The following is an 11,194-nucleotide window of genomic DNA, read 5'->3' as shown; positions in this document are numbered from 1 at the left end:
GACTAAATTATTTTTACATAGGAGTCAAGGACTCAACTTCTAGACTTCCGGTCTTCTACTCTTCTCCCAAGATTCATGATTTCATTTCATTTATATTTCATCATGTAATCACCAATTTCATTTATAAATCAATAAGGTTATTCATTCAACCGGAAGAACGTTTGTAATTTCTATTCTCTATCAATGCAATCGACAGTCAAAAACCAATCGGAAGTAACTAAAATAATGATTTTAATTCCAATAGAAAGTCCTACATAATGTGTTTTCTAAATCAAAACTTAGTTTTATTTAATAAATGAGATTTTATGATTTAAGTAAAATGTGTTTTATTATTAAAAAAACCTACGGGTTACGGGGCGGGTTTGGATATCTGCTGATTCGGTGGATAAGGGTATGGGTTTGATTATTCAAAACCCTGCGGGTTACGGAGCGGGTTTGGATCGGATTTTGAAATTTGTTAAAAGGGTTTGGATCAAGGTCGATTCGCTCCAAACCCGCCCCATTGCCAGGTCTACATATATATGGAATAGATTATATTCTATATGTATAATATTGTGTATATATCCTTTCCATAGTTATAGGACCCAATTGTATATTTATATGGTCATTGTTTAATGAGAAGATCAATCATTCAATCACGTTAATCTTTATGGTATCACAGCTTCTCTGGCCTAACCCACTCCGTTGCCCTCTATCATCTCTTTTTCCTCTCTTTTTCTTCTCCGGATCGATCATGAGTCAAGGCGACACATCCATTCCCAAAACTAACTTCCAACCAGCTTTCATAGTCAGTAACATCAAGAATGTTATACCCCTCGTCCTTAATCAAACCAATGATCACTATGCATCATGGGTGGAATTCTTTAACATTCACGTTTGTGCTTGCAATGTCAAAGATCACATCGATGAAGAGGCTGCAAAACCAACCGATGTTGACAAAACCACATGGGATCATTTTGATGCCCTTGTCAAACAGTGGATCTATAGCACTATATCTCCTGAACTTGCCCACACAATCATGAAACCAGTTGCCTCGGCTCTTGATCTCTGGAAACGCCTTCAAGAAAATTTTCCTCAATAATTGAACTGCTCGCGCCGTTTACCTTGAGGAACAATTCAATAATATCTGCCTCTCTTCCATCTCCAATGTCACATATTATTGTGCCCGACTAAAAAACCTTGCACATCAACCGGAGAATGTTGGGCACCTTATATCCGAAATCAAGATGGTCCTTCAACTAGTTTCCAGTCTCACCAAAGATGAGTATGACACTGTCGCCACTATTATTCAACAGACCGACTCCTTCCCCATTTTCAACAAAGCAAAATCCTCCCTCCTTCTTGAAGAAACACGACGCAACAAACCCGATTCCACCTCTCCTCACCCCTCCACCTATTCCACCATCCACTAACAATACCCCACTAACCAATTCTCCCCTACCCCTCCCCTCCCTCTTTCACCTTCACAATCACCTTCACCTACTCCCCCACCACCACCAACATCATACATGCAAAAACAATCAAAAAGTGGGATTGTTAAACCCAAAACCATATTTACTCTACACACTCAACACGTTTCACCTATACCCCCAAACCCTAGGGCTGCCCTTACAGACCGAAATTGGCTCGATGCTATGCAAACATAATATAATGCTTTATTGAAACAGGGGAAATGGGAGCTTGTGCCAAGACCAACGAATCACTAACGTTGTCATTGGCTATTTCGCCATAAGTTCAAGGAGGATAACACATTGGAACGATATAAGGTGCGTCTCGTTGTAAATGGAAAAGCACAAGAAGTTAGGATTGACTATGACGAAACGTTCAATCTAGTCGTCAAGCCGGCCACTATATGCACAATTCTTACTCTTGCATTTGGACGAAATTAGGACGATCATCAATTGGATGTTAAAAATGCATTTTTACATGGACACTTGCAAGAAACAGTATACATGCACCAACCACCTGGATTTTTTGATTCACGCTATCCTACTCATGTTTACAAATTACACAAGTCTCTATGCGGTTCAAAACAATCACCATGTGCTTGGTATCAACGTTTTGTGTCTTATATACTAACTATTGGCTTTGTGTGCAACAAAAGTGACTCTTCTTTGTTTATCTACAATCAAGGCAATGACATCGCCTATCTACTTCTATATGTAGACGACATCGTCTTGACCACCACCTCCTCCGCGCTCAAGGCACATCTCATAACCGGGTTAAAACAGGAATTTGACATGACTGATCTTGGACCCTTGTCTTATTTTTGGGGCATCTCTGTCACTTGCACCAACAATACCATGTTTTTGTCACAACGCAAATATATTGAAGAAATACTTACACGTGCGAACATGGAAGCGTGTAAGCCTGTCGCTACTTCGGTTGACACCAACTCCAAACTTAGTCTTCATAATAGTGAACCAGTGTCTGATCTATCCCTATATCGCAGCTTAGCAGGAGCTTTGCAATATCTCACATTTACAGGTCCTGATATTGCCTATGTTGTTCAACAAATATGTTTGTTTATGCATGCCCCAAAGCTCCCTCATCTCAATGCTCTAAAGCACATTCTTCGGTATCTTAAGGGTACTCTGGCGCATGGTCTGACACTTCATTGTTGTCCTTCTACACAACTCGTTTCCTATACTGATGTTGATTGGGGCGGTTGTCCCAACACCAAATGCTCAATTTTAGGCCATTGTATTTTTCTTGGCGATAATCTCATTTCATGGTATGCTAAGCGACAGGCCACTCTCTCTCGATCTAGCGCTGAAGCAGAATATTGCAGTGTTGTAAATGTCGTTGTCGAAGCTTGTTGGCTATGTAACCTCCTGCTTGAGCTACACACTCCGTTACAACGAGCCACCATCGTCTATTGTGATAATATCTCCACTGTCTATTTGTCCAGTAATCATGTCCAACGTCAACGCACCAAACACATACAAATGGATATACTCTTTGTTCGTGAAAAAGTTGCAACTGGCCAAATACGAGTTCTTCATGTTCCTTCCGCTTACCAATATGCAAACATCTTCACAAAAGGTTTACCCAGACAGCTATTCTTGGATTTCAGAGACAGTTTGAGCATCCGACTTCCTCCCGCTCAAACTGTGGGGGACTCTTAGTCGACATATATATGGAACAGATCATACTATATTTGTATAATATAGTGTATATATCCTTTCCATAGTTATAGGACCCTATTGTATATTTATATGGTCATTGTTTAATGAGAAGATAAGCATTCAATCACATTAATCTTTAACAATGATATAGGTACTTATTAAGTTTCCGTTACTTATACGGTTATACTTGTGGCAATCCAATCACCGAACACACAAGGCAATTTGGTAATTAGTTATGATTTTGCCCATCATGCATTCAAATGCATATAATTTCATTAAGTTCTTATTAGTTATATTATAAGCCCTGTTTCAGCAATTTAACTCATCCAAAGTGAGAAGTCTGTTTGTAATTTGTAAGAGAAACATTAGCTTTAATGTGCTTTTAACTAACTTCAAGGGCTTGGCTTTTCCAATTAAGTCATGTATGGATATAATGGTCGGATGGTTAGCTGATTTCTATATAACGCGCTATATACACAAAGTTTGCTTCTATTTTGGATCTAAATGTAGGAAATTACCATTTTACCTTTACATTCCAACAAATCATTTTCACCATATCCGGTGACACAAACCTCCCGCCATTTGAAATTGATTTCAATAATAAATGATGTATCTGAACTTTGAAATCTTGAAGACTCAAAACTATTTGAAATTGATTTCAACAATAAATGATATATCTGAAATCGATTTTGGTGGGATTTTGCTGTAGCAAATCATCACGGAGCACGCCTGAATTGAAAAAATCTGATGTTCAAGGTCAAATCAATTAGGCAATTTATTCATTTTACGTTTGTTAGGAGCATAACCAAAATAAAATCAAATCACAAATATGGTTAGTGTTACAATTGAATAACGCTTACCACAATCTTTCCATAACTATAAACAACTAGATTATGATCCACGTTAAACGCAGGGAAACGTGTAAAAAAATTCATATAAAATTATAAAATGCCGATGCAATAAAAAAATATATGATAAAGAACGTAAAAAAATTAATATCATTAAACAAAATAAAACATGAGTTGACAATTAAAATATATTTCTACTTGGCATAGTCACTATCTCAAAATATTAACGAAATGAAAATACTTCATGAGAACGATGTTCCGAAACGACATACTCAATCGTATTTCCTTTAAAAAAATAAGGAGATTGTTTCGATAATCTCACAATTCATGTGCACCGACATTATAATTACTAACATCTATTTTAACCCATCAATTCTGAATGAAAACCCAAATACCTCACAAACGATCTCCACATATAGAAAAATATCACAATTTTTCTGTCAAACTTGATAAGCCTCGATGCATGCAAGTTGAAATAATTAATAATAGAAGGTGCATATATCACTAAATATTCTTCTAAATATACATTGAATCGCAAAATGTCGTTGTTAGACAATAAGATGTAAACCACATACGATGGATAGATGATCTTGCGCATCATTACTTTTATTGCCCGAAGTGTACTCCATTATTGATTTGATGAATTGAAGTGATCTGATAAGTCGAATGGACAATTAATAAGCAAAAGAGGAGGTAATAGTTGACTTTCAATGTGTGTCAAGTAAAAAAATTGATATTGTATACATAAAAAGAATGAAATCACTAACCTTCTGTATTTCTATGTATCCTAATTCCGATGTTAGAGAGCTTTGATGTTCATAGTGAATAAAAATAATTGTTAAGGAGGTCATATACAATATATCCAGAAGAAATTTATAGACAATTTTGGAAATTATCACCCATATATTATAGATGTCAACAAAATTGTTTCTATACTTAATTTCAAAGGATGCATAAATAGATTATATATTATTTACTACTAAATCAACCTAAAAGTATAATAAAATCATACCAAAATATTTTAAAATCATACCAAAATTAATTGGATTTTTATAACATAATAATTAAAAAAATCATAATCATCTCTAATATATAAAAATAGCATTTTCGTAATTAGTATAAATTCCAAAGATAGTTATTTTCGATTTTGTTAAAATTAATTAAAATTATAATATAATATACATCTAAAAAATTATACCAAAAATATTCGAGATCATACCAAAATTAATAAGGGTTTTACAATATTTTCATTAAAATAAAAAAATGATATCATACCATATTTAATTAGAATCTTAACATATCTTTCAAATTATAATTAAATAATACCGATAAAATAAAAGTTAAATGATTTAAATATTCGTTCTTCTTTTTAAATGTTAATAAAAATTTTAAATAACCAACATATATTAAACGTAATTTCATCTTTAGTTATAACTAACTGTAATAACTAATCGTATTAACTAATCAATGTTTCGCAAAAAACTATTAAATTAAAAAAATAGATGTTTTATCATAAATGTTAGTTAAAACTAATATATACATTGTTATTGTTATGATATTTTCAAATTCAATTTCTCAAACATAAACTTTTCTGCATGATATTTTCAAAACATCATATGCAAGTTTAGATTGAAACTTTATCAAATTACTAAAATGCCCATGATCATGTTTTGTATTTTTAAACCTAAACGTTGCCAAATAGATAAAAATGCCTCTAATCATATTTTTATAATTTTAGATTAAAACATTTTGCTATTTCAGTTTAACAAAAATAATGATTTTAAGACAGAATCTCGCACAAACCAAAAAATAAAACATTTTTGTTTTATAAAGATGTATACGCAAATAGAAAATTACTTTGCCATAAATAAATAAAAAATGAAATAAAAAAACCTATAAACCATACACTTGCACCAAAAGACAAAAAAAAAACACCAAATTTTCACAAGGGAATCTAAAACTAACCAAATCAGTCAGCAAAAAGGACCCAAAACAAAGGATTAATGTGTGTTATTATGTCAAAATTAACTAACCAAATCCACTGTTAAAATAAATTAGAATAAATGTCATGCATTGAGTAGCTAATTACATGTAATCTTCTTTGTTTCTAGTTATACCAAATTTAGTGATTTCCCTAACAGCTCTTTTATCGAACAGGGATTGAAATGCATTGATGAGAATTTTTTTTTTATTTTTGCCTGTATTTTAATTTTTGTGCCCTGTAGGTGATAACCAATGTTGTTTTATTGAAAAATAAAATAAAATAAAACTTTATTTTAATTTAGTAAAATCATACATGTTGGTCAATTAAAATCATGTCCAAGCTTCTCACCATGTTTGTGTTGTTTTTGTAAGTCTGCTTCCAAACCATGACTACTTGAACACTGAATATTCTATGATTCCTTCGAGGCATCTATGTAGCAAGACTATCAAAGACGATTTCATTGACACTGTTGTGCGTCATTTCACCTATTATAAAGAGAAACACAAAACTATTACAGATAATTAATAGACTAAAAAAAGATATTATTTAAATAAAATCTTAGTTAAGTTGTTTTATTAATAACTATTGTACTACTATTTGATAAACAGATAAAATACAATTTTTATGTTCGTGAGATTCTATTGCTGTCAAGACATGGTGTAAAACCATAAATTCCAATATTGTATTATTGAAATTAGAAGAGAAACAGAAAGAATAATTATTCAAAGTAAAAGAAAAAACCTCAGACTTTGATATATATATATATATATATATATATATATATATATATATATATATATATATATATATATATATATATATATGAACGAATTCACTGAGAACGTTTAAAAACAGTTAGTTAACATATATAAGAGATACCAACAAAAAGAAACACAATACATACACATGTTAATTTGAATTTTCATGATAAGGATTAGCTATTTTTGCTTAATCGATATCACGTTTGAGAGATAAGAAAATTCATGATGGATCTCATAACATAACAAATCATTATATGAAATCTAAATGTTTATAGAAATCTGAATATATTCATGTACCTATGATTTTCTATATTTCACTTATATTAGGTCTGACCATATCTATAATTGTCAATATAAATGTATGTAGATGTAGAAATTTGACACTTTGCTTTATATAAAAAAGTTGAACTTGTTAATATTTTTACGAAGTTCTAAATCTTTTTATGCAAGTTTCTCTAAGAACAGTTACAAATAGTTAGTTAACATATATAAGAGGTACCAACAAAGGGAAACACAACACATACACATCTTAAAAAGCAGACGTGGGGAAGGACATACCTTGAAGATTCGTAATAAAACTAATGTGAATGTTGATGTATTGTTTTGTTCAATTTCTGTAGTACATTGATATAAGAACAAACATGTGAAGGAGACAATGCGAAATGTGAGAATTATTTATAATTTTCAAAACGCGGACAATGAGAAACAAAATCGTTTAAAATCTACTTTAAACTGGAGACAATATGATTATCTATTATTTAGTATTTCCAAATATTGAAATTAAAGGATATTGGTGAAGATAATAAGGAGTGGGGGCTGATTAACGACTTTCAAGAGATAATTGGAAAATATGAAGCGTGATTTTATATTAAATTCAAATAATTGTCAAATATAGATGAATTAGATGCATATTTAATGGGATTTAATTAAATAATGGTTTTTAACTTTATAAGGGTCGATGATTTTGAATGATGTTAAGATATTAATTCCTTAATTAACATTTTAATCATAAATGTTGGAATCCGAAAAAATAATCATTTCCTAAATCAACATTCTGAAAGAATCTAAAAAAATCCTATTAACATTATGAGGATGACATCATCAAATTGATCCAATGGTGGAAAATTTTAAAAGAAAGACAGTCAATAGACATGATTGTTGAAGATAATGTAATCATGTTTCTCTTTTAATATATATAAAGATTTTCGATGTGCAATTTACTCATTTCACTTATTAAAGAGTTATTACATCATATATCCCTACTATATAGTATTTCACAATTCAGCTTATAAATCCTGGTTCGAGCTCTCATTTAGTCATTTAGTTGATTTTTTTAATTTCATTAATCAACATTATCTAGTTCATTTTCATCATCATTACCCAATTTAACCGAGAGTTTCCCAGAATTGACAAGGTTAGGTCAATTACAACAATCTCCACTCAACTTTCTTCTAAGTTACTTTTATCATTTATGTCTTAATTTAACACAACTAAAGCAAATTTTACAAATATAATCAACATACCTTCACTAAATCGACTCCCAGTTCAACGGAGAATGATTTCTCCTCAATATTAGAAGAGTCAGATGCATAAATCGACGTACTATGATCTTCAATTCACTGATTCTTTTTCTTCCTTTCTCTCCTTCCTTCTTTCGCTTTACTCGAACCTCCTTGTTTTTATCTGAGATGATCTCGTCATATTTATGTTCGTTAATATCTATTTAATTCATTTTAAACAAAGTTACATAAATGGTCCTGCGTGGTTTCTGAAATTCTTGCTTTTTGTCATTAACTTCTTTTCGTTACATGGATGCTCCCCACGCTATTTGGTTCAAATTATGCAACCAACCGATCTGGTTCAAATTACATTTTTTTTATCCTATTAAAAGTCCAAAAAGTACAAATGAGAGACCAATTTGTCAAATACCTACTTCTTTCTAGGTGTAATTGTCCAAAAATAGTATTCTTTCAAAAGGTTACAAAGAACCCAGAAAGTTGTGATAATGATCATAGTAAAAGTTTTTCTCAATAGCATTCAACTTAACTTTAGAGCAAGTCAAATTCACAAAAATATTAAGAGAAATGTAGTCAAAATCCCACAAAAGAACGCACACAAGGCAAATGGTTGAGTAAAATCTATCTCTTTATTAACCAGATTCGCATGTATGGACATCCAGTTTAACTGGATTAAACTGTTAAATGCAAACCAACAATGATTGTAAGGGTGGGAGGAGTGGATCTTTCCCATTTCCCAACCCTCTTGCCACCTATGCTGCTATGCACCATATATATACACTCATATGTCATATTCCCACATGTTAATTAGATGATTTATAATTGTAATCAAAATGAAAAATAATTTCCGTGATGTATATGAAAAAAAAAATGAAAAATCCAAACAGCGTTACAGAATATGTGACCAAAACGTCAAAAGTACTATTTGTTTTTAATGATTGCTGTAAGAATTCGAATTCAACAGTAAACCCAATAAATAGGAATATGTTCCACTTGTATCAAAAATATCTAAAAACAAGAATTCGATTCTTCAAACCATCCAAACGAATCCTAATCTTGAAGCAGTTAACACATGAAAATATCTTTTTAGTCGATTTGTTGCACTATATAAGACACTACCTCGTCATTCATCTTTAAACATAGCCATATCAAGCAAAACAAACAAACAATCCTTGCACCCAACTATAAGAATGGCAGGCATAACATATGTGACAAAAGGCTACTCAACCTACACTGATATACCCACCCAACAAGGTGGCTATGATCACGGCTCGAACAAGATTGACTGGGCCCAGACACCAACTACTGGGTACACCGACTTTGTTGGTTCACCTTCGAAAATCGAGCTCCTGAAGGAATATGTTCATTCCCCAACAAAGTTCAATAGTCCGAATCATGGGTTTAACTATGAGAACTCAAGCTCTCCAACATTCCACAATGAAGGAAGTTGGAGCATGAAAAGTAGCCCGAAGAAGTATCCTCATTCAAGTCCGGTCCATGGTTACCATTCAGATGAATCCCATATGGTTCAGTCTGGACCGGGTTTTGTAGCCAGACAGGTTAGGACCGGAATCATTTCTGGTCCACCGAGGACACATCATCCTATTACAACTTCGACCAATAATATCAACGAGGCCTTGGGTTTTCTGGAATCAATGACTCATTCTCCACGGTCGGACCCAAGGCAAAGAGGGGTACTTGATGAACTCTCCATCCGTGCTCAACCAGTAGAACCACAGAAGCGATATGCACGTCCTACGTTTGTTGCTAAACCTAATGACGTATACAGAAACAACTATTGATAGTCAAGAGGCCAAACAACGTGAAAACACTTTCTTTTCGAACTTTTAGCATAAACTCGTACGATTGACCGATGCTTAGATTTCTTTTTAAACCCTTTTAGTGTGGACTATGAAGCTTTTCTAGGTGTGTGTGTTTTTTCTTTACTTGTTTTGTGTTAGGTTTGGTTTTTATGCATGTACTATGGATGGTGTTTAATGGAATATATGAAGAAAATAAACTACGTACGAAAATAAAACACAATTTCGACTCATAAGCTAATCGTCGATAATCATTAATTCTCTGATTTAAAATTTGATAAATTATGTTGGTTTGATTGATGTTGTAGCTCTTTAGGTGGATTCCTCTCATTTCTCTCAACTTGTCACGTCACTCATATGTATAAGCATTCGCAAATGTCACTTCTTCCTGGCTCATTATACGCATCTTTCAATTAGACTAGGAATAGCATTCATTGCAAATGATATTGGATTGAAAATTTTAATGAAATTTGAAGAGAATTTGAATGTATTAAGAAGAGATGTGGTTTTGAAATGGTATGAAGGGTAATTATAATGGGAAATGGATTTTTTTAAAATGACATTTGTAGATATATGTAGAATGTGAGAAAGAGTTCCACAACCCACAAACACTTCTTCTGGAAGTACCGACTATTGCTTGGAATCAACACCCCGGCAGTCTTGTCACCGTCTGCCCTAACCCGCCTCCGGCTCCGTCCACCTAGAGGCCTCTTCTTTAATATAAATTAATGAAAGTTGTATGACATTTCTTTATTCATAATTATAACGAATGTTTAAATTTGTATTTTAAAACAATAAACAATATCAATGATCTTCAAGTTAACTAAAACATGATGATTAGTTTTATTAGAATATCGTATTTATGTAAAGTAAGACGTAACATCTTGTTCATTAAACATAAGGGTTAACTTCATAAAATACACTAAGGAAGTCTTTGGTTCACATAATGTTTTTGGAAAAAATAGAATCTGAAAAAGGAATCCGAATCCGAAGGAATTGTAATATGTTATGCGTTTGGTTGATATAGAGATGAATATGTTTTATGTTTGGCGTGTATATTTGTAAAAGGAAATGGAATGTAAATTATGTAAGACGACCAATATACGAGTTTATTGATTTATTATAACTTATTAGTA

The 11,194-nt window shown here is 32.4% G+C and overlaps 2 protein-coding genes across 2 annotated transcripts; both read left to right on the top strand.

The window, feature by feature from the left end:
• The first annotated feature begins 649 nt into the window (after positions 1-649).
• Positions 650-1,081, top strand: LOC111891155 (uncharacterized). The gene has a single exon (XM_023887235.1). The coding sequence runs from the start codon at positions 650-652 to the stop codon at positions 1,079-1,081; it is 432 nt and encodes a 143-aa protein (XP_023743003.1).
• Positions 1,082-1,952: 871 nt separating this feature from the next.
• Positions 1,953-3,128, top strand: LOC111891156 (uncharacterized mitochondrial protein AtMg00810-like). The gene has a single exon (XM_023887236.1). It carries the CDS (start codon positions 1,953-1,955, stop codon positions 3,126-3,128), a length of 1,176 nt encoding a protein of 391 aa, XP_023743004.1.
• Positions 3,129-11,194: the final 8,066 nt, after the last annotated feature.

The sequence above is a fragment of the Lactuca sativa genome, chromosome 8 (assembly GCF_002870075.4).
Source record: "Lactuca sativa cultivar Salinas chromosome 8, Lsat_Salinas_v11, whole genome shotgun sequence".
In the NCBI taxonomy this organism is placed as follows: Eukaryota; Viridiplantae; Streptophyta; class Magnoliopsida; order Asterales; family Asteraceae; genus Lactuca; species Lactuca sativa.
Note: the sequence above shows the minus strand (reverse complement) of the source record. Positions and strands in the feature narration are given on the sequence as shown.

Excerpts from the sequence above, each read along its gene's own strand:
- LOC111891155 (XM_023887235.1), top strand. The coding sequence starts at position 650 with ATGGTATCACAGCTTCTCTGGCCTAACCCACTCCGTTGCCCTCTATCA.
- LOC111891156 (XM_023887236.1), top strand. The coding sequence starts at position 1,953 with ATGCACCAACCACCTGGATTTTTTGATTCACGCTATCCTACTCATGTT.